Consider the following 23,920-nt stretch of genomic DNA (forward strand, 5'->3'; position numbering starts at 1 on the left):
CAGTGAGCCGAGATCACACAACTGCATTCCAGCCTGGGCAACAGAGCAAGACTCTGTCTAAAAAAATAAATAAATAAAAAATAAACAACAACAACATTCTAGTGGATCAAACTGATAGGCAATCGGGTGAGTGATCCATGTCTTGGGTTTTGGGTGCGTTTGCTAGTCAGAATTGCGGTGTGATCCCGCCTTTTTTCCATGCCTCGTTGCTCTGCTGCTGCTGCATTTTAACCCAGAAATGATGTAACTGAGAAAATTGAGAGGCATGTTTTATGAGGTTCTCTTTGTTGTAGTATTCTTCCCAAAGAAAATGTCAGGTCCTATTGATTAGAAATGGTAGTCCCTTTTAAAATATATTTTTCTTTCTCCTAGCCTGTGACCGCTGGTCAGTGCTTCCCAGACCTGATCTCCACCATGATGTCAACAGATTTGGCCATTCAGCAGTCTTACACAACAGGTAATTGGAGAAGTATTGCTCCTTTTCTTTTGTGTTTAAAATGAAAATAAAGGGCAGGGCACAGTGGCTCACACCTGTAATTCCAACACTTTGGGAGGCCGAGGCGAGTGGGAATACGAGGTCAGGAGATCGAGACCGTCCTGGCCAACATGGTTAAACCCCATCTTTACTAAAAATACAAAAATTAGCTGGGCTTGGTAGTACGTGTCTGTAATCCCCCCTACTTGGGAGGCTGAGGCAGGAGATCACTTGAACCAGGAATCCTGAGGCAGAAGAATCGCTTGAACCAGGGAGTCAGAGGTTTCAGTGAGACGAGATCACACCACAGCACTCTAGCCTGGCAACAGGGCAAGACTACATCTCAAAAAAAAAAAAAGAAAAGAAAAAAGAAAATGAAGTAAAGTGGAATTGGACTTAACATATTATTCACAAGATTCCCTCATCCCAGTAGTTTTTTTACAGGATTATGTGGGTATAAATATTCTGATTGATGTTTAAAATATTTGATGTGGAGGTGAATTACGTTGAATGCCATGTTTGTTGATCTGGTTTTGTTAGCACGCAAGAGCACGCTTTTTGGTGTGGTCTGAGTGCCTGGGCAACAAAAGTTACGTGCATGTTCTTGTCTTATGTCCTTTGTTATCATTTGTGGTACTCAAGTTTCTAGTAGTTGTATCTGAATTGTAAGGAGTTTGGAAAAGAGGAGAGAGGGCACTTCAGATGGGGGATAAGATAGGAGAACAGAGGTGGGGAGATTGTGAAGCTTAATATAGATCAAGTCTGTAGGCTCTGGATAATCAGAAGTCTGCAGTTCATTGCATTGTATTGCTCAAAAATGCCTGGCCCAAACTACCAGAGCTCTTAAAAAAATCGGCCCTTGGAGAAGTCTCAGTCAAATAAGGGAGATTCAGAGTGGCCACTCTACTTGCTCCTTACAGTGTGCTTTAGAGATTTTTAAGAAGTTAAACAGCCTAATCATGTTATTAATTTTTCTCATTCAGTTTCTGCTGTTATTACTGCTGTCTGCTTTCCCTTTTAAAATTCTAAGCCATATAAATCCTAAGAATGTTTAAGTGTTAGAATGCCTGTATCATGTTAGAATTCCTTTGGCTTTTGAAATTTCTGTTGTAATGATGAAAGACGGATGAGGAAGGTAATTTAACTTAGATTAGGAAAGATGAGAAGCCAGGCACGGTGGCTCATGCCTGTAATCCCAGCACTTTGGGAGGCCAAGGAGGGCAGATCACTGGAGCCCAGGAGTTCAAGACCACCCTAGCAACAGCATGGCAAAACCCCTGTCTCTACTAAAAATACAAAAAAATTAGCCAGGCGTGGTGGCAGGCGCCTGTAGTCCCAACTACTCGGGAGGCTGAGGCAGGAGAATCACTTGAACCCAGGAGGTGGAGATTGCAGTGAGCCGAGATTATGCCACTGCATTCCAGCCTGCGTGACAGCGAGACTGTCTCAAAAAAAAAAAAAAGAAAAGGTGAGAAAGTGACATATTTTGGAGATGTTGTGAAGGAATAGTTGATACAATTTAGGAACTAGCTACTAGGAAAAGGTGCTATCTTTTATAAGGTAATTATTTAGTTTTTTAGCAATGTGTATGGTTTTACTGTGAGAACATTTGACAGAGACTAAAATGGAAGGATTTCTGGCCACCTTGCTAATTCGATGTGTTATTATAAATCATAATCTGGGATTTCCTCAGTACAGAAGACCGTTAAACCTTTCTAGCAAGTGCCTCTTGAGATTTTCATCTGGAATGCAATGGGACCATTTTGTCATTATGCCTGCGGAGGCCTGGCCTCAACTGTCTTCGTTTGTGTTCCTAGTTCTCCTAGCACAGGATTTGGCACGTAATAGACATTTGCTAAATTGCAGGTATTAGTACAGTAATAACTAGCAAACAAATGAATCTTTTATAAAACATTCTTAAGTTTTATTCAAACTCAGAGTAAGTTGAGACTTTACCATAAAATATAATTTAACCATGAGTCAAAATTGGGAATACCTTGCCTGAGTTGTAATTTTTTTTTTTAATGTGATTCCAGTGGTATGTTTGAACCCTGATATGTAAGTATCTGTGTGTTAAGATAACGATTGGGTAGGTGGCAGGGGACCCTGAGGGAGGCCAGCTACTAAAAGGCCATAGTTTTGGTTTAATTTTATGAAATAATTTACTGAAAAAGAAACTTTGATTCACATCATTTCTTCATGCTTTAAGTGGGTCAACAGCACTGAGTGAGCTGTGCCTTCCTTAGTTGTCATTGAGGTTTTGAGGGAGGCAGGAAGGAGGAGGAGAGATAGCTGTGACTCACCAGGGTGGCAGGAGATGCAGCTGTGCCTCTCAGTTGCCTGCTCCATGTGTCTCTGAGGGACTCTCCCTAACTTTGCAGAGCCCCTGTGCAACCAGATGGATTCACAATTGCTGAGAACACCAACTGTACTGGGAAGAGGAGGTTGCTTATTTGGTTTAAACAACAAATTAACTAGTTGAATCTAGCCTGCTTAATGTGGTACTGAGTAAGCCGATAGCAAGGTTAAAAATGAAACCTGGCAGGCACGGTGGCTCAAGCGTGTAATCCTGGCACTTTGGGAGGCCGAGACGGGCGGATCATGAGGTCAGGAGATTGAGACCATCCTGGCTAACACGATGAAACCCCGTCTCTACTAAAAATACAAAAAAATTAGCCGGGCGTGGTGGCAGGCACCTGTAGTCCCAGCTTCTGGGGAGTCTGAGGCAGCAGAATGGTGTGAACCCAGGAGGCGAAGCTTGCAGTGAGCCGAGATCACGCCGCGAGCCTGTTATCCCAGCATTTTGGGAGGCCAAGGCCAGAGGATCGCTTGAGCCCAGGAGTTTGAGGCTGCAGTGAGCTGTGATGGCGCCACTGCACTCCAGCCTGGGTGACAGAGTGAGACCCTAACTCAAAAAATATATATTTCAGATTGCAATTTATTTTCATTATTCACAACTCTATAAAGTAACTATACACACTGAATTCTTGAATATTGAATTATTTCTGCTAGGGAAATACAGGGTTATGTTTCTGTAAGCCTCTGATGATGACATTTTCATCAACCAGTCAGCATACATAACTTTCTTTTTTGTGTGTTTCTATTTAAAAACATCTTATTTAATATATATTCTTGATTTATTAACATTGAGCTCACAGCCAACATCACTTTAACTCATGCCTGAACAAAGCTTATGTAACACATGTACTTTCTCAGTAAGGCTCATCACAGCCTTCTTACACTTAGGAACACTAGACAGCACTTCAGCACTGCATAGGGGGCCATTTTCAACAGTGAAAGCACTAACACAAGGTACAAAAATACATAAAATATGGCACTAGATAGATCATGAAAAGGACACTTGTTTGTAGTGTGAGAGTTGAAACAAGAAGGGAGAGCATCTCCTTGTTTGACCTTAGCCGGGAATATGCATGTGTGTCAAGTCCAATTTTTTGCCATTCTTTGCACACACATGCTGGTAAATGACCGTGAAACTACTGCAAGTATTGATTTTGGAGTTAGAAATAAATTTTGTAAGTAGGTGAATTTGCAAATATGGAATCTACAATCTGCAGATAATGGTCATGCGTCGCTGAATGTTAGGGATACGTTCTGAGAAATGCATCCGTAGGCAATTTCATCATTGTGCCAACATCACAGAGTGTACTTACATAAACCTAGGCTACACATCTAGGCTATATGGTATGGCTTGTTGCTCCTAGCTACAAGCCTGTGCAGCATGTTACTATACTGAATACTGTAGGTCATTGTAATGCAGTGGTAAGTATTTGCGTGTCCAAGCATATCTAAATGTAGAGAAGTACAGTAAAAATGCAGTATGAAAGATAAAAAAATGTACACCTGTACAGGCCACTTACCATGGCCTGTAAGGGAGGGAGCATGCAGGACTGGAAGTTGTTCTGGGGAGGTCCGTGAGTGAGTGGACTCAACACTACTGTATACTTTGTAAACACTGTACACTTAGACTACACTAAATTTATTTAAAAATTGTTTTCTTCAATAATAAATTAACCTTAGCTTACTAGATGACAGCCATTGTACATGCCATCCATCATTGGTGGAAACACCATTATCCAGCACCACGTGACTATAATGAGGATTGGCTGTCTTTTAAAGATGAAGACTTAATTTTAAAAACACAGCCCCTATACAGTTATCACACTTTTAAAGTTAATTCTTTAAGCCAGGGGTGGTGGCTCATGCCTGTAATCCCAGCACTTTAGGAGGCCAAGGCAGGAGGATTGCTTGAGTCCAGGAGTTCAACACCAGCCTGGGCAGCACAACAAGACCTCATTTCTACTAGAAATACAAAAATTAGCTGGGCATGGTGGTGCGCGCCTGTTGTCCCAACTACTCAGGAGGTTGAGGTGGGAGGATTACTTGAGCCCACGAATTTGAGGTTGCACTGAGCTATGGTGGTGCCATTGCACTCCAGCCTGGGTAACAGAGCAAGACTCCAACTCGAAAAAAAAAAAGAAAAAAGTTATTCTTTAATATCTCTCAGTGTCCATTCAGTGTTTACATCTCCTAATTGTCTCAATTTTTTTTTAAGTTTAGTTCATTCAACTCAGAATCCAAATGAGATCCATATGTTACAATTGGTTAAAATGTCTCTGTAGTTTCTCTTAATCTGTAGGGACCCCATCCATCATTTTCCCCCTTACTTGTTAAAGAGACTGGGTTGTTTGTCCTGTAGAGTTTCCCATAGTCCAGATTTTGATTGTTGTATTCTGGGCTTTCATATAACATATTGTTCTCTCTCCTAAAATTGCTGCAAATTAACTTGATCAGATTCTCTTCAGTATTTTGGCAAGATCACTTCATAGGTTTCTTTCCCTTTGTTTACCAATTTTCAAAATAATGTACTGATTTCTTAGCATTGTCCAAAGATGACAAATTAGGTTTTTTTTTTTTTTTTTCAGAGATGAGAGATGTGTATCATTATGAACTCATGGATTTAAAAATATTTCATGTGTTTTAATCTATTGTTTGTGTTTTTATTAAATTTCAAACATTTTCCATCTTTAGCCGATGAGGGCATCTTTACATTAGCTTTTGAGTTTATCTGATACTACCCTAGTCTTCTTTTCTTTCCAGTATAACAAGATCTGCTGGACTCATTGTGAACATTTCTTCATCCAGACATGAAATTAGGTTTTTCTCTAAAAAGTTCTAGTATTTAAGGGGTGACAGGAGGGAGAAAGAATGGTTTCTAGATACGCGCAATCTAAGCACTAGTTATATTCATTGCTACTGGGTTGGCTGTTGTTTCTAGGTTTTTTAAGAAGGCAGGTTAAAGAGAAACTGTAGTGTCCTTTTTTAAAAGGAAAATGAATTATGTCTGCATGTTTGTGTGTTTGACCTTCTTGTTCCCTCAGTAGATAAATGGCTACATTGTTTAAATACTTTTCTCTGCATTCCATTTTCCCCCCACATAACAGTATGTACTGGAGCTCACTCCGTAGAAGTATGTAGAAATTTTCCTCATTCCTTTTACATCTGCCTAATATTTCATTATGTGGATGTATTAGAGTTTGTCACATCCCCAATTGATGGACATTTGGGGCTATTTGAGTCTTTTGCTATTATCATTAACCCATTTATGCCTAGTGTTCCATTATTGGAAAGCTAAGCTTGTGGGAGTTATTTATATCCTACTGCTCAAGGTCATCCCCAAGGTCTGATTTTTCACAAAAAAAAAATGTGCCCTCTGGCATAAGTGGTTAGTGCTGTACTAAATAGCCTCATGTACTTCTTCTTGTATTTTTACTGTTCTGTCTTTGTGATAGACTTCTAGAAATGTGATTTCAGATTCAAAAAGTAAATGCAAAGTTTTGTTAGAGCTTGCCAAATCTCTCTGTACTGCATCATTTTACATGCCCAGCAGTAGTGTGTGAGAGTGACTGTTGCCCCATAGTCTCACCAATCCATATATTGTCAATTGTTTGTGCTGTTTTTGTTTTACTAGTCTTACAGGTGAGAAATGCTACCTCAGTATAGTTTTAATTTGCATTTTTCTTGCACTGAAATTAGAGCATCTCCTCATATGTTTAAGGTCATTTGCATTTTTTCTCTGCAAACTGGCTGAAGCCCCCCTCTATGTTAGGGATAGTCCTTTTCCTATAACATAACTTGTAAATCTTTTTTTCATAGCATATCATTTGTTATTTTACTTTGCTTATAGCATTATTTCCATGTAAAACGTCTTTTTAATTCATATAACCAGATTTTTCAATCTTTTTTTCCCCTACCTTCTGGATTTTAAGTCTTTTTTTTTTTTTTTTTTCCACTCTCAGGTTATAGAGAAATACACCCATTATTCTAGTACTTGTGTGTTTTGTTTTTTTCAGAAGGTGTGGAATTTATCCTGGAATATAGAGAAATAGATTCAATTTTATTTTTTTCCATATGTTTAGTTATCTTGATACCATTTACTAAAAAGACCACCTTTTCCCACTAATGTAAGATGCCACTTTTACTGTCTACTAAATGTACATGTGTGCTTTTATCTGTTTATGATTGGGCTCATATCCATGTACCAGTACACGACTTTAATTGTACCAGTATACAACTTTAATTACAGAGGCTTTTACCTGTGCTTTAAATTTGTACATTTTTATTTTTAATATTTAAAAAGTGAAGATATAGAATTGCTGTTTAATGTTAAAAGATGTGAGCATATCCTGACACTGAAATTTTCCAGTGACTCATGGTTAAAAGTCACCAGGCTATCATGAGAACTTTTTAATACAGTAGCTATGATGAGGAGGCAGCTTATTGGAACTATTCTGGGTGGTTATAGGCCAGGATGAAAGGATGAATTTGGAAAGGAAGGGAACAAGAATATTTTTTAAGACCTTGAAAAATAGTTTCTTAGAAGACTTATGATATGTAAGATTTGTTTGAAGATTGTCTGTAAAAAGTGTATCATGGTAGCTGGATGTGGTGGCGTGTGCCTGTAGTCCCAGCTACTCAGGAGGCTGAGGCGAGAGGATCTCTTGAGCCCAGGAGTTTGAGACTAGCCTAGGCAACAGAGTAAGACCCTGTCTCCAAAAAAAAAAAAAAAAAAAAGTATAGCATGCAATTGTTATCTAAGTCTCTGGTAAATTTATTCTCTCCCTTTTTCCTCTTAGCACCATGTATGTGTTCGGTGGTTTCAATAGTCTCCTTCTCAGTGACATCCTGGTATTCACCTCGGAACAGTGTGATGGGCATCGGAGTGAAGCCGCTTGTTTAGCAGCAGGACCTGGTATCCGGTGTGTGTGGGACACAGGGTCATCTCAGTGTATCTCGTGGGCGCTGGCAACTGATGAACAAGAAGAAAAGTTAAAATCAGAATGTTTTTCCAAAAGAAGTATGTTTTTTTTTCCCTGCTTAGATTTTAATGAATTTGAGACCTCATTTTATCTGAATTGTGAAGGAACTTAGCATATGTATACTTTTTATGTTCACCTTATTATCCAAGATTATTCAGTAATAACTTGTAGAAAGTGTTTTTGGATATTTGAAAATTGGTTTGTAAACATCTCGAATGGGGACATGCCATGTGGCTCGTAGAGGCTGTCTGCGGGTGATGGAGACATAACCTTCTTGGCATTGCGTAGACTTTGCATACTGACCCCAGATCCTGGCTGTGGTTGCTCTGAGGCAGTGCCATCCAGTAGAACTTTATTTTTGATGACGGAAATGTTCTGTGTCTGGACTGTCCCGATATGGTAGCCACTAGCCACGTGGGCTATCAAATACTTGAAATGTTAATTTAATTTTAATTTAAAATACATTTGTGGTTACTAGCTACCATATTGGATGCAGATCTAACATTAAGGATGAAATTAGGAGAGTCAGCCCAGAAAAGCCATGTTGAAGTAAATTATTTTGGTGGAGAGAGGGAGAGCTGCTGTCCTTGCAAAGTATTTTTGTCTAGCTTCTCTAGTTGGATACAACAGTGATATCAAGACAGACAGTTACTGAGGATGGGCAATGATCCCTGCTTCTAGAACCTCCCCTCATGTTTTCCAAGCTGTTTTCTTCCTTCTACCTGCTTTGCTGCTTGTCCTGTATTGCTGTGACATAGAGCACAATGCAGTACAGTGAAGCGATATATTTAAAAATTCTTTTTTATTTTATTTTTATTTATTTATTTTTTGAGACGGAGTCTCTGTCGCTCAGGCTGGAGTACAGCAGCACGATCTCAGCTCACTACAACCTCCACCTCCCAGGTTCAAGTGATTCTCATGCCTCAGCCTGTAATACTCAAGTAGCTGGGATTACAGTCACCTGCCACCATGCCCGGCTAGTTTTTGTATTTTTAGTAGAGACAGGGTTTTACCATGTTGGCCAGGCTGGTCTGGAACTCCTGACCTCAAGTGATCTGCCCCCCTCAGCCTCCCAAAGTGTTGGGATTACAGGCATGAGCTACTGTGCATGGCCAGAAAGTTCTTTAAAAGGAAGAATGTTGTCTCTACAAGATATTTATTTACATCAATTAAAGTATGTTGGCTGAATTTCTTACTAGTAGGATTGGTGTTGCAGTTAACTTGAGAGTTATGATGGATAGAAGCAGCTTTCATTCCTGGAATGCTGCTCCAAGTTAAACTTTCACGAACATAAATTCTCAGTAAGAACACCCTGGGCTGGCCACAGGGGCTCATGCCTGTAATCCCAGCACTTTGGGAGGCTGAGGCACAGGGATTGCTTGAGCCCAGGAGTTCAAGACTAGCCTGGGCAACATAGTGAGACCCTGTCTCTACCAAAAACACAAAAATTAGCCAGATGTGGGCGTGATGGTGCACGCCTGTAGTCCCAGCTACTAGGATGGCTGAGGCGAGAACGCTTGAGCCCAGGATGTTGAGGCTGCAGTGAGGCATGATTATGCCACTGCACTCCAGCCTGGGTGACAGAATGAGATTCTGTCTCAAAAAAAAAAAACAAAAAAACAGGCCACTCAGGCAACTCACCCAGGTTCATTGGTGGGCTGGTGGGTGCTGGAGAACCAAGATTACCAGAACTTAGCAGGGTTAGTTCGTCTCTTGAAAGGATGAAATCAGTGAAATAGTTCATTTTTAAACCAAATTTTAAAAGTTCAAATTACATGTGCATGTTTATAGGAAATAGTGTTGAATTACCTTAGGTGTTCATATCAACCTATTTGCTGTCATCTCATCTGAGACTTCAGTTCCCTGTTTCACCCCACTTTCTGGGTGATCCCAATCCTTGGGATAATGACCAGGACAGCAAGAGCAGCCTAAGCTGCTGACTGCTGGGGTCTTTGTGAGGGTGGGACCTGCTTTTCTTGTTTGTGAATTCCCCCATGTGCGGAGTTTTTGAGATTCCGTCTCAAAAAATAAATAAATAAAAACAAAATAAAAAAGAACTTTTTAATATATTGCTTCACTGTACTGCATTGTACACGAGATGGTTGAACAGATGAGACAACATGGTTGTGCAGCTTCTCTTTTTTTTTTGGGCGGGGAGGACGGAGTCTCACTCTGTAGCCCAGGCTGGAGTGCAGTGGTGCAATTTCAGCTCACTGCAACCTCCACCTCCCAGGTCCTGATTCAAGCAGTTCTCCTACCTCAGCCTCCTGAGTAGCTGGGATTATAAGAACGCACCACTATGCCCAGCTAATTTTTCTATTTTTAGTAGAGACAGGATTTCACCATGTTGGCCAGGCTGGTCTTGAATTCCTGACCTTGTGATCCGCCCGCCTTGGCCTCCCAAAGTGCTGGGATTACAGGCATGAGCCATTGCGCCCAGCTGTGCAGCTTCTCTCTTCTAGAGTCAACAGGAGATGCAGCAGGTCTGTAGTAGCCCAGAAGTTCTCAAACTTGCACTCTTGAATTTACATGTACGTACAAAATGCAGCTCAGCCTAATGCTTCCTGCACAGTTCTGTGGTGCTGCCTACTTCCTGTGCCCAAATTAGCCTTGCATTTATAACTAGGAGGAATGACTTGATCTCCTACAATATTTTGGCTCCTGGGCTTCTTTGGTGTTCGTTCTATTACTAGTTGATTTTTTTTTCTTGGAAAGAAAAGTATTCAAAGAGCCAGAATTTACTTTCATTATATCTTATAGTAGTTAAATTAACCTATTCTTGTTTTCACTTTCTGTGTACTTCTTTCTTTGGGGTACAAAGCAGTGTTTCTTTAGATTGTCTATCTCTAAATATTATTTTAACCAAAACATACCAAATATATTTTCCTGCCAGTTTCATTCTTCATTTTAGTTCTTAACCATTGTTACGATTTTTTTTAACTTCAGTCTCCGATTGTGCTCAACTGAAGTTGTCCCAGTTGATGAGATTTTCTTTTCTTTGTAGCTCTTGACCATGACAGATGTGACCAGCACACGGATTGTTACAGCTGCACAGCCAACACCAATGACTGCCACTGGTGCAATGACCATTGTGTCCCCAGGAACCACAGCTGCACGGAAGGCCAGGTCAGAGGCTGTTTCTCAAAGATTTCAGAAAAATCCTAATTTGTCATAGGTTTAGCTTTTATAGTGTATATGATATAAATAATGGCCCAGAGTTACTTTTCAAATGGGTTTCTATTTGGATTTTATTATCCCTGAGGTTTTCCTTCAGGAAGAGATGTTCTTTATATTCCAAGGGTCCTACTAGCCCCGGGAATTTGTTGTGTTTTAGAAGAAGGTAGGACTGTTGTCCATGGGCATGGCCATGACTAAGCACTGGATCCTTAGTTTGAGGCATCTAATAGTGACCTCACTTTACCAGTGCCAGATTTTGATAGCAAGTTAGGGTTTGAGACTGAGAGTGAGTCAGGTGTATAGTGGCCCACATTGAACTGTGGAAATGACAGACTTTGCAAAATCTCCTTGTTTTATATCTTGGTTTGGCATAATCTCACTGCTCATCATATATAGATTTTTAAATTTAAGTTATAAGATGACCCAGGCTTTTATAGTTTTTGACAGCTTACAAGACTTTTTTTTTTTGTCAGTCTCATGCAGTTCATAAAATAGAAAACTTTCAGACTTTTGAAGTGAGCATTTGAAAAGCAGCAAGTTCAACATTCCCATTTTACAGATGAGCAGGTTGAGGCATGGTGTTTAAAAGAGTGGGCTGCTTCCTTGCCAGTTAAAAGCATGTCCTTGAGTAGAACATTACATTGTAGTGTTCCCACTGCAGAGCTACTGCAACTTTATGTCTCTCTGTCTGTCTGTCTGTCTATCTGTCTGTCTATCTATCTATCTATCTATCTATCTATCTATCTATTTATCTATTTATTTGCAGTTTGCTTCCTCAATTAGATTTTATTGTCTACAGTGTCCTGTTGGTCCTCACCATAAGTTCTCTCTGTGGATACAGGAGAAAAGCTTTTGTCCACTGTGTTCTAGATCTCCATTTTTAGGTATGAGAATTGCCCCAAGGATAACCCCATGTACTACTGTAACAAGAAGACCAGCTGCAGGAGCTGTGCCCTGGACCAGAATTGCCAGTGGGAGCCCCGGAATCAGGAGTGCATTGCCCTGCCCGGTAGGCCTTGCAGGGTCATCTTGGTGTGTGTGGGTCCAAGACTTCACCCCATTTCACCCAACACTGTGCAGCCTAGCTTGAACCTAGCAGAGGGGAAAAGCTAATTCTGTCCATTCATCCCCCACACCAGTATTATGAGGTATTTTGTTTTTAACTAAAATACGGTTCTTAAGTATTTCCTCCTACTGTCCTTTGAAATGAAGTGAAATGTCCTTCACTGCTCTGGAGAATTGAGTGACAGCTTGGTTCTGTATCACTGAGCCTGCTCCTTGTCTCTTTCCCATCCACCTTCAATAACATGGGACTAGAACATGACGTCTCAGCAGCCAGTCTGCTGAGCACTTTATGGAGAGTACTTCTTGTTAACCACTGGGATTTATTTGTCGGCACCTGCTAATGGGCCTTCTCTGAGAAGGAGAGGATGGATATTTCTGTCAGCAGCACCTTTTAGGGGTGATCTCCAGCCCTGAAAACCTCAATATATGCTACTTCTGAGGTTCAGGATGATGAATTCAGGGCCTGAGACCAGCCAGCCATGATTGAACCACTGTAATATATTTGTTCAACTAGGATGGTCCAGGAAGGGGAACTTCCTTGGCTCTGCACAACATCTGAGCTTGTTCAGGGAAGTTGGTTTGGACCAGGCCCTTTTTGAATGTCCCTTGGAAATTTTTGATTCAGCTTGCAGAGTGGGACTCTTTTCTTTATCTCAGTGTGTCCCAAATTTTAAGGTACAGCAAAAGACCTGGGAATTTTGCGAAAGGCATATTCTGGTGCAAATGCGGGGTGGGACCTGGAGTGTGCATTTTATCTGATCAACTGCTACACTGTGAGGAGCAAGTCTTTGTCTGTTCTTAAATGATCTCTTTCCCATGGTACCTTTCTTTTATCTCAGTGACTGTTACTGTTAATGAACATTGTTGATGTCTCCAGAGTACTTTGGTTCTGGTGAAGTTACTTTGTTCTTTCATTGTCTTCCAAGAAGCATTCATAGCTTCTGTGCAGTACCTTGTGTGGGTTCAGGATGATCACAGGTAGCAGATTACAAGCTTGCCTTGTATGCTATAGCCATATCACTTGGGTTGTTTCCCAAGAAGGACCTTCTCATCTTGCTTTTGGGATGCTGTGTATACTTCATTGTACCTTCCACCTGATAATATGAAAATATAGTGCAGCTTTTGGAGACTATAGATTTGTTAATTCCTTGATTTGTTTCCATTCTTGCAGTTTTTACCCCAGCCGTCCAATATGCATATTCATTTGTCTGCTCTTCACTTAGGATTTTAGTTTTCTCTCTAATTGTTCTTCAGAAGGAAGTGTACCAATCTAATATTGGCACCAAACTGGTGTTTTCCTCTAAGACATAGGAGAAGTGACCTCAGAATATGCTTTTTAGGATCCGGGAGATATCACTAGTAAACATTTTTAAATTATTGTATTCTGCATTTGGCCCTTAATAATGTGTCAGAGGCTCCCACATCCTAATGAAGTGCCTAGAATTTAAATTAGAAACCCATTTTGGTATTCAGTAATTTGAACTAATAATATAGTAGTTTTGTCTGATTTCTAAAACTCTTTTTTTTCTCTTTTTCCCCTTAATGAAAGAAAATATCTGTGGCATTGGCTGGCATTTGGTTGGAAACTCATGTTTGAAAATTACTACTGCCAAGGAGAATTATGACAATGCTAAATTGTTCTGTAGGAACCACAATGCCGTTTTGGCTTCTCTTACAACCCAGAAGAAGGTAGAATTTGTCCTTAAGCAGCTGCGAATAATGCAGTCATCTCAGAGCATGGTGAGTTAAAATCCTCAAAACTTAAGTTTCTGGTATCCATCTTTCTATCAAGGGCATGACTGCAACTTGCATGTGGAAGGCTGTGGATATGTGTGATGTGCTTGGCAAGAGGGGGAGTGCTGGTAAACGCAGCCTGAGGGACTGTGGGTTTGTGCTGTCAGAGTCACTTCCTCATATGCCTTGTTTATCTTAAAATTTTTAATACTTTGTATATATAAGATCTATGAATAATTATGTGGGGGATGAATTGCAACATGTATATGTGTGCATACTCTGGTGACATCAGTAGGTGATTTCATATCTGTTTTACCTCTGGATTCTGCTAGGGGAGAAGGAGATTCTCAGTCACTGATAATTAGCTAGGTTGGATTAAATCACCTGAGTTCCTTGAAGTTAAGGTATTATAATAGTGCATAATACTGTATAATTACCATTAAGAAATGTACATCTCGGCTGGACGCGGTGGTTTACTCCTGTAATCCCAGCACTTTGGGAGGCTGAGACGGGTGGATCACCTGAGGTCAGGAGTTCGAGACCAGCCTGACCAATATGGTAAAACTCCGTCTCTAGTAAAAATACAAAAATCAGCCAGGCATGGTGGCGTGCGCCTGTGGTCCCACCTACTCAGGAGGCCGAGGCAGGAGAATTGCTTGAACCCAGGAGGTGGAGGTTGCAGTGAGCCAAGATCGCGCCACTGCACTCCAGCCTGGGCGACAGAGCGATACTCCATCTCAAAACAAAAAAACGAAACAAAACAAAAGAAATGTACATCTGCGGCCGGGCGCGGTGGCTCAAGCCTGTAATCCCAGCACTTTGGGAGGCCGAGACGGGCGGATCACGAGGTCAGGAGATCGAGACCATCCTGGCTAATATGGTGAAACCCCGTCTCTACTAAAAATACAAAAAACTAGCCGGGCGAGGTGGTGGGCGCCTGTAGTCCCAGCTTCTCGGGAGGCTGAGGCAGGAGAATGGCGTAAACCCGGGAGGCGGAGCTTGCAGTGAGCTGAGATCCGGCCACTGCACTCCAGCCTGGGCGACAAAGCGAGACTCCGTCTCAAAAAAAAAAAAAAAAGAAATGTACATCTGCTTGGGTCTTTCACAGCCCAACCATCTCAAAAGAAGAGAGTACCTTCTTGTCAAGAGTTTCTAAGCCCAGAAAGGCTCAGTTCTCTGCCTGTCCACCCAGTGCTCTCAGGGGGCTTATAGTCGATATTGCATGATCACATTTTGTCATTTTTAGTCCAGAGTCATAAATTGTGATGCTACCCTCAGTTAAGTAGACTCATAAAACAAAGTTCTTTCAGCAGTTTCAGCTGTGGTACAGAAATATTTAGTGGAAATGTTCTTATCAAGCAGGGAGGAGTTGAGGGCAATGCTTCTTTGGGTACAGCCTTCTTCATGTGAAGGTATGGAAATGTGGCCTGCGTCTTGGCTGCATGTGGCCTCTGTGTACCACCTATAGGGCCATTCTGAGACTGGTGGGAGGTGCCCTGTATTTACTTTTCTCCAATTAGTCCCTTTTTTCAGTGCAACTTAGATAGGGTATAGACACTCAAACATTGGCGACATATTCTTAGTGTGTTTACCTCAGGCTACTGTGACCACATTTGGCATTTCATAATATTTTTATAGCTTTTTCAGATTTCAGAATCTCCATTGGCAACTGTCTCTGTTGTTTCTCTTCCCATGTCCAAATGTGGGTCTCTTCCAGCATTCCATCTTTGGCTGGTAGCTGACCTTTCCCATAGTCATTCGTTCCCTCAGAAAATGGATGGCTCCCAGCTTTGTTGATTACCCTGGCATCTCTAACAATGACACTCAAGTCCACAGAAGTTAAAAGGGTTCAACCAGGTGGCCACAGATATACTTCTGGTACCCTTTCTCTCTTCCTTAGGTTTTCTAACTCTAAACGTTTCTAGGTATTCTAATCTGCTGTGGCCATGTTTATGAACAGAAATTCACAGTCTTAATGATAAGACTGACAGATGAGAGACAACTGAAGCGTAATGACCTTCCACAGCTATACCTCTAGATGTAGCCCAGTTGGTAGAGCCCAGATTTTTATGGAAAAACAAGAAAAGGCACCCAGCCTAGCCTTTAGGACAGAGACTGGCTGGTAGAAAGCTGGAAGGAGGTGACCCCTGAAGGTGAGAAGGAGTGAATTAGGATGTCGAAGGGGGAAGGGCTTCCTGTGTATTAATTAGTACCCCCATGTGTGAGATGTAGAGGGAGATGATTAAGGGAATGGCTCTTTGAGTGAGCTGCAGGTAAGTTTGCATGGTTGACTGCAGGCTGGATGGGAGGGGATTTTTATAGTTGAGCTTCAAGAAGGAACCAAGGCCAGACCCTGCGAGGCTGTGGCTACTATAGTAATGGATCTGAGTTTTATCATGAAGGCAAAGAAATTCTTGAAGGGCCTTTAAAAAGTATTTTTAACTTTCTTTCTTTCTTTTGGATCTATTTATTTTTTAGGTCTTTTAGGAGGCATGTGTATTTTTTCCTCTCAAAAATGGAAATAGGCGGGTATGGTGGCTTATGCCTGTAATCCCAGCACTTTGGGAGGCCAGTGAGGGAGAATTGCTTGAGCCCAGAAGTTCAAGACTAGCCTGAGCAACATAGGGAGGCCCCGTCTCTACAAAAAGTTTTTTAAAAAAAATTAGCCTGGCATGGTGGCGGCACATACTTGTAGTTCCAGCTACTTGGGAGGCTGAGGCAAGAGGGTTGCTTGAGCCCAGGGATTTGAGGCTGCAGTGAGCCATGATCATGTCACTGCACTCCAGCATGGGCAACAGAGCGAGACCCTGTCTCAAAAGAAAACAAAGGGAGGGAAATACAGTATATCTTTTGTTTTATAACTACCAAAATTAGGAATACTTACCATTTCTTGGCTAAACTTTTTATTTTGATTTTTAAAACTTTTTAAAAATTGCAATGAGAAGGAAATTTCAGGAGAGCAGAAGACAGACTATCCCAGGTGTCACTGTCCTATTATTCCCTATAAAATCCAGTGCCAGGATGGATGAATGGATAAAGCAAATGTGGTGTAAGTTGAATATCCCTTATCTAAAATGCTTTGGACGAGGAACATTTCGAATTTTAGAATATTTGCATTATACTAACCAGTTCAGCATCCCTAATCTGGAAATCCAAAATGCTCTAGTGAACATTTTCCTTCAGCATCATGTTGGCACTCAAAAAGTTTTAGATTTTGGGGTGTTTTGGATTTCAGTTTAGGGATACTCAACTTGTGTTTGGGGATAGCAATCTCTTCATATAGGTATTTCAGAACTTAAATACTGCTTTGCTATAATTTCTGTGAATGTTATGATATATTGTCTTCTCTGAGCTACATTTTTATCCTTTATAAAATGGCCATATTGAAGTGATGATCTGTCCTAATCTACCATGGCTGAGTCAAGGGATAGAGAGGTTTTCCTATGTCTATGGGGTATACTTAACTTGGTGGTTTTTATCTAGAAGCTTGTTTTGGTCAAGATGTTGGTTATATTCAGGCCAGGCATGGTGGCTCATGCCTGTAATCTCAACACTTCGGGGGGCCAAGGTGGGAGGATCGCTTGAGCTCAGGAGTTTGAAACCAGCCAGGGCAACATGGCAAGACTCCATCTCCAAAATTAAAAAAAAAAAAAAAAAAAAAAAAAAAAAAGTTAGTTGTATTCATACTTGTGTCTCTTTTGCCTTTAGTCCAAGCTCACTTTAACCCCATGGGTCGGCCTTCGGAAGATCAATGTGTCCTACTGGTGCTGGGAAGATATGTCCCCATTTACAAATAGTTTACTACAGTGGATGCCATCTGAGCCCAGTGATGCTGGATTCTGTGGAATTTTATCAGAACCCAGTACTCGGGGACTGAAGGCTGCAACCTGCATCAACCCACTCAATGGTAGCGTCTGTGAAAGGCCTGGTAAGTTCACGGGTGAATTAGGTGGTATTCAGAGTTTAATGTGAGAGAAACCATAGGAGGCATAGTTAATTGCTGAGATGTGTGAAGTAGTGATGAAAACAGATGAAGTATTGATTTCAAGCATGCAAAGCAGAGTGTAACCCAGATTTCAGAAGCAGAAGGAAATATTCTGGGACCCTGAATAGTTTTAATTATAAACAAAACCAAAAATAACTAACTATTCAAAGTAATAATAACCTACTCAAAGAAACTGATATTCTAATTAACAATGAGATTGATAGGTTTATTGACCAGAAAAAGTATTGAGAATTGCTCTGAAAGGCAAATATACTGGTGTTGGCAGAGAAATGCAGTGGAAGAACAAACAAAGAAGGAAAATAAAAACAAGGAAAAGATTAGTAAAGCAAGTCACTACAGGGACAGTGTTCAGAAAGGTAGTGTCAACAGGGAGAAAAGTAATGAGGGCAGTTCTGTAACCGAGGACAGAGGCAACCCAGAACTGCGCGAGAGCTGTGGGAGAGTACTGAGCGAACAGACACTCAGAGTAGCTTCCCAGCTTTCAGTCTCTCTGGGCTACATTTCAGCTAACTAAAGGCAGACCCAGGGGTAGCTGCTGTGGCATGAAGACAACCCAAAACGATCCTCCTCCTCCTGCAGAGGAACTCACAAGCAGTCGGTGGAACTGTGGGTTATTTTGGGAGGCTGGACTCCATTTGCATTGTGTCCAGTTTTGGGAAAATAATTTGTGAGGAATTACAGAGGTGTAGAAGAGAATTCATAGCATTGTAGAAGTCACCTTAAAATATGATTTTTAAACTTCTCTAGGGGAGCTGCCAAGCAGCCTTTCAGAATTCTGAATCCTTTGGTGAATTTAATGAATGCCATGGTCCTTCTTCCCTCCAAAATTGCAAACATGAGATTTGACATACTCAAGTGGGTTGTAAAACCCTAAAGTTCATCCTGGGTCCCCAAACTCTAAGGGGCTTACAGCCCTACTTTTATGGAAAGATTCACTGTTTCCTTATCTTTGTCCTTGATGCTCTTTGAAAATAAAATTTATTTTTTCCACAAGTATGTAAATACACTTGACTAAACAGTACTTGATGACTTTTATTGTTTTCTGTTTTCTCTCATTTAATTGATTGCATGGCACATTAATGGGTCATCACCCACATTTGAAAAGTCTTGACCGGGCACAGTGGCTCACGCCTATAATCCCAGCACTTTGGGAGGCCAAGGCGGGTGGATCACGAGGTCAGGATATCGAGACCATCCTAGCTAACATGGTGAAATCCCATTTCTACTAAAAATACAAAAAATTAGCCGGACGTGATGGCATACGCCTGCAGTCCCAGCTACTCGGGAGGCCGAGGCAGGAGAATCACTTGAACTGAGGAGGTGGAGGTTGCAGTGAGCCAAGATTATGCCACTGCACTCTAGCCTGGAGACACAGTGAGACTCTGTCTCAAAAAAACAAAAAAAAAAAAGAAAGAAAAGTCTTTAACCTTAGCAGACATGGTGGGGGCTCTAAGTGTCTCTCTTGGGTTTCATTCCCAGCAAACCACAGTGCCAAGCAGTGCCGGACACCATGTGCCTTGAGGACAGCATGTGGAGAGTGCACCAGTGGCAGCTCTGAGTGCATGTGGTGCAGCAACATGAAGCAGTGTGTGGACTCCAATGCCTACGTGGCCTCTTTCCCTTTTGGCCAGTGTATGGAGTGGTATACAATGAGCACCTGTCCCCGTAAGTGAAAAAGGGAGCCCTAGGCACTTATGCATGCCCTCTGTATAGGCAACAACTCAGACATGGGGCTGTGCTCTCAGCCTCTTAACATTTTAGAAACAAGACTGGACATGACCTCTGCTCAAACCTGACCAGAGACTACCATCGAGACATTGCTGCCTGATGACAACCTTCATACAGAATCAGACACATTGACAGTAAATAAATGTAGGACAGATCACAGAGTACAGAAATAACTTGTCCATCCTCAATGGCATATTGCACAATCCATGTAATAGCGCCATATCTGAATGTCCTAATTTGTAAAGTAAATGCTTTCCAATAGATAACCTCTAAGGCCCCTTTTGCCTTCAATATCCTGGAATTGAGAAAGGAGGGAAGGGTCATCTCTGTTATGTATTGGGCAAAATACTGGGTTCTTTACATTCGTTATCTCTTTTAAATAATCAAGACAGAATAGTATTTTTGACTCATGCCAGTTGAATAGTCTGTTAAAGAAAAATGTAATTTAAATACAGTGAATTCAGATCTACCTGTGATAGTCAATTGCAACTTTTTTCTTTTTAATAGCTGAAAATTGTTCAGGCTACTGTACCTGTAGTCATTGCTTGGAGCAACCAGGCTGTGGCTGGTGTACTGATCCCAGCAATACTGGCAAAGGGAAATGCATAGAGGGTTCCTATAAAGGACCAGTGAAGATGCCTTCGCAGGCCCCTACAGGAAATTTCTATCCACAGCCCCTGCTCAATTCCAGCATGTGTCTGGAGGACAGCAGATACAACTGGTCTTTCATTCACTGTCCAGGTAAGATGCTTTGCATATCCAAATTCAAGTGTTTCATTACCGATTTATGAAGAATAAAACCTTGAAAGCTACGTTGTGTGTATGTAACTCCCTCCCCTCAGCCCCTTCCTTCTTCCTAATGATTGGTACAAGAAGGAATAGACGAGAAGGTGATCCAAGGCCTGACCTGGACCTGCTGGGAGTGGTGGTGGGTTTCTAAGAAACCAATTCTAAGAAATTGACCTTTGATTCAGACTTGAAGTGGCCACTCAGCAATGTGTCTGTCTGCTTCTAGAACAACTGGGAGAGGCTGGGCTGGTGCAAAGACTGCTCAGAGATTAGCGGTCAAGAACTTCTCTAAGAGCCTGTCAGACAGTGCTGTTGACAACAGGGCTCTTTGTGAGGACTTTATAAGGGGAAGTCCACTGTAAACAAAGGTAAAAGGCCAGAGACAGACTGGGAGAAAATACCTGCACTGTATGTAACAACTGATGATCATCCAAAATATATAAACTCCCACCCTCCAGAGAAAAAATAAAAAGCTAAATGTGAACCCAACCGAAAAAGTGGTTATTGGAGATAAAGAAACCATTATCAGAAAAAGAAATAGAAGAGGAAAATGTAAACTAACACCAGGAACCAATTTTTTGTCTACTAAACTGGATCAAATTTTCCATGTTCCCTTTTTTCCATACTAAGATTTGGGGGATCTGCAATTCTATTTTTAATCTACTAGGAGTTAACTTTTTAATGAAATATTTAAATCTCTGCTTTTTCATTAATATCAAGAATGTATCTAGTAAAATGACAACCCAGAGAATGGGAGAAAATATTTGCAAATTATGTATCTAATAAGAATCTAATGTCCAAAACACGTAACTCTTAAAACTCAACAATAGAAAGACAACCCAATTAAGAAATGGGTAAAGGATTTAAATAGACATATGTCCAGAGAAGAAATACAAATGGCCAATAAGCATACGAAAAGATACTCAGTATCATTCATCATTAGAGAAATGCAAGTCAAAGCCACAATTAGATACCACTTTACACCTGCTGAGATGGCTATAATCAGTAAATCAGTTAGTAACAAGTATTGGCAAGGATATGTAGAAATTGGAACTCCCATGCAGGTTGGCAGGTCCTCAGAAAGTTAAATATAGAGTTATCATATGGCCCAGCAGTTTTACTCCTAGGTACATACCCAAGAAAATTGAAAACATATGTTACCCAAAAACTTGTATATAAATGCTCATGCTTATAGCATCATTCTCATAGCCTCATGCTCGTAGCAACATTATTCATAATCAAAAGTGAAAACGAGCCAAATAGCTGGCGAATGGATGAACAAAGTGTTGTATGTTCATACAGTGTAATATTATTTGGCAATAAAAAGGAATGAAGTACAGACATATTTTCTGACGTGGATTACCTTAAAAAAGCATGCTGTGTAAAAGAAGCCAGGTGTAAAAGATGATGCATTGCATGATGCCATTTATATGAAATGTTCAAAGACAGTAGATGTTTAGTGGTTTCCTAAGACTGGGCATGGAAATGAAGAATAATAGGCACGAAGTTTTCTGGAGTAGCTGCAGCATTTTATGCTCTCACCAGCATCATATGAAGGTTCATATTTTTCCACGTGCTTGTCAATACTTGTTACTGACCATCTTTTTAATTAAAACTGTTCTAGTGGATGAGAAATGGCATCTCACTGTTGTTTGGATTTGTATTTTCCTGATAACTAATGAAATTGAACATCAACTTCATTAATTAGCCTTTTGTATATCTTCTTTAGAGAAATATATATTCAAATTCTTTGCCTATTTTTCAGTTATGTTGTCTTTTTTATTATTGAATTGTAAGAGTTCTTTATGAATTCTGAAGTCCCTATTGGATATATTATTTGCAAATACTTTCTCCCATTATATGGGTTTCTTTTCACTTTCTTAATATGCCTTTTGAAATCAGAAGTTTTCAGTTTTGATTAAGTTCCATGTATCAATATTTTATTTTATCCCATGTGCTTTTTGGTATTGTATCTAGAAAATCAGTGCCCAGAGCAAATCACATAGATTTGCTCCTAAGTTTTCTTTGAAAAGTTTCGTAGATTTATGTCTTACATTAGGTCCTTTATCCATTTTGAGTTAATTTTTGTCTATGGTGTGAGATAGGGGTCCAAACTCTCTTTTTGCCTGTGGATGTGGTCCCTGCACCATTTGTTGAAAAGACTTTTTTTTTTTAACCATTGAATTTTCTTGGCACATTTGTTGCAAATCAGTTGGCTGTGAATCTAGGAACTTATTTCTTTTTTTTTTTTTTTTTTTTTTTTTTTGAGACTGAGTCTGGCTCTGTCGCCCAGGCTGGAGTGCAGTGGCCGGATCTCAGCTCACTGCAAGCTCCGCCTCCTGGGTTTACGCCATTCTCCTGCCTCAGCCTCCCGAGTAGCTGGGACCACAGGCGCCCGCCACTTCGCCCGGCTAGTTTTTTGTATTTTTTAGTAGAGACGGGGTTTCACCGTGTTAGCCAGGATAGTCTCGATCTCCTGACCTCGTGATCCGCCCGTCTCGGCCTCCCAAAGTGCTGGGATTACAGGCTTGAGCCACCGCGCCCGGCCTCTAGGAACTTATTTCTAAGCTCTCATTTCTGTGCTGTTGACCTACATTTCTCCTTTTGCCAGTATTACACTGTTTTGATTACTGTGGCTTTGTATAAGTTTTGAAATTGGGAAATCTAATTCCTCCACCTTTGTTCTTATTTTATAAGACTGTTATAGCTATTCTGGGTTTCTTGCATATCCATATTAATTTTAGGAAGAGCTTGCCATTTTCTGTAACAACAAAAAGCCAACTGGTTTGATAAGGTTTGCATTGAATCTATTGGCCAATTTGTGGTGTACTGCCAGTTTGTTTGTTTGTTTGTTTGTTGAGACAGGATCTCACTCTGTCACCCAGGGTGGAGTGCAGTGGTGCTATCTTGGCTCACTGCAACCTCCACTTTCCCAGGCTCAAGTGATTCTCCAGCCTCGGCCTCTACAGTAGCTGGTACTACAGGCGTATTTTTTAGAGACAAGGTTTTGCCATGTTGCTCAGGCTGGTCTTGAACTCCTGAGCTCAAAGCAGTCCTCCTGCCTCTGCCTCCCAAAGTTCTGGGATTGCAGGTTTGAGCCACCACGCCTGGCCTTTGCCATCTTAACAAGGTTAAATCTTCTAGCCTATGAACCTGGAATGTCTGTTTACCTCTTAACTTTCTTTTGGCATTGTTTTGTAGTTTTCAGTGTACATCATTGTCTTGTTCCCTTTTTTAGGGGAAAATAATTCAGTCTTTATTAAATGTGATATTGGTTTAGATTTTTTTTTATACATACCCTTTATTGGGTTGAGAAAGTTTCCTTCTATTCTAGTTTTTTGAGGGTTTTGTAATGAATGAGTGCTAGATTTCGTCAAACACTTTTTCTGTGTCTACTTAGATGATCATGCAGTTTTGTTCTTTATTCTATTAATACTCTATGTATTACACTAATTAAGAATGTTAAGCCAGTTTTGCATTCCTGGGATAAAGCCCATTTAGTCATGATGTATACTTTTTTATCATGATGTATATTTTTAATCTGCTATTGGATTCTATTTGCTAGTTGGGGATTTTGTGTCTGCATTCATGAGGGGGATATAAGTTTGT

The 23,920-nt window shown here is 40.7% G+C and overlaps 1 protein-coding gene across 4 annotated transcripts in view; it reads left to right on the forward strand.

Annotated features, from left to right (window-relative positions):
• The window catches only part of LOC105481592 (attractin), a 178,966-nt gene that overhangs the window by 84,111 nt on the left and 70,935 nt on the right, over positions 1 to 23,920 (forward strand). For all 4 annotated transcript variants that reach the window (XM_011741275.3, XM_011741276.3, XM_071079598.1 and 1 more), the window contains exons 11-18: positions 373 to 457; positions 7,630 to 7,850; positions 10,817 to 10,938; positions 11,860 to 11,998; positions 13,604 to 13,794; positions 17,497 to 17,716; positions 19,274 to 19,459; positions 20,030 to 20,263. In XM_011741275.3, the coding sequence (XP_011739577.2) occupies positions 373 to 457; positions 7,630 to 7,850; positions 10,817 to 10,938; positions 11,860 to 11,998; positions 13,604 to 13,794; positions 17,497 to 17,716; positions 19,274 to 19,459; positions 20,030 to 20,263 (1,398 nt within the window). The remainder of the gene's footprint in view (positions 1 to 372; positions 458 to 7,629; positions 7,851 to 10,816; positions 10,939 to 11,859; positions 11,999 to 13,603; positions 13,795 to 17,496; positions 17,717 to 19,273; positions 19,460 to 20,029; positions 20,264 to 23,920) is intronic.

Source organism: Macaca nemestrina, chromosome 15 (assembly GCF_043159975.1).
Source record: "Macaca nemestrina isolate mMacNem1 chromosome 15, mMacNem.hap1, whole genome shotgun sequence".
In the NCBI taxonomy this organism is placed as follows: domain Eukaryota; kingdom Metazoa; phylum Chordata; class Mammalia; order Primates; family Cercopithecidae; genus Macaca; species Macaca nemestrina.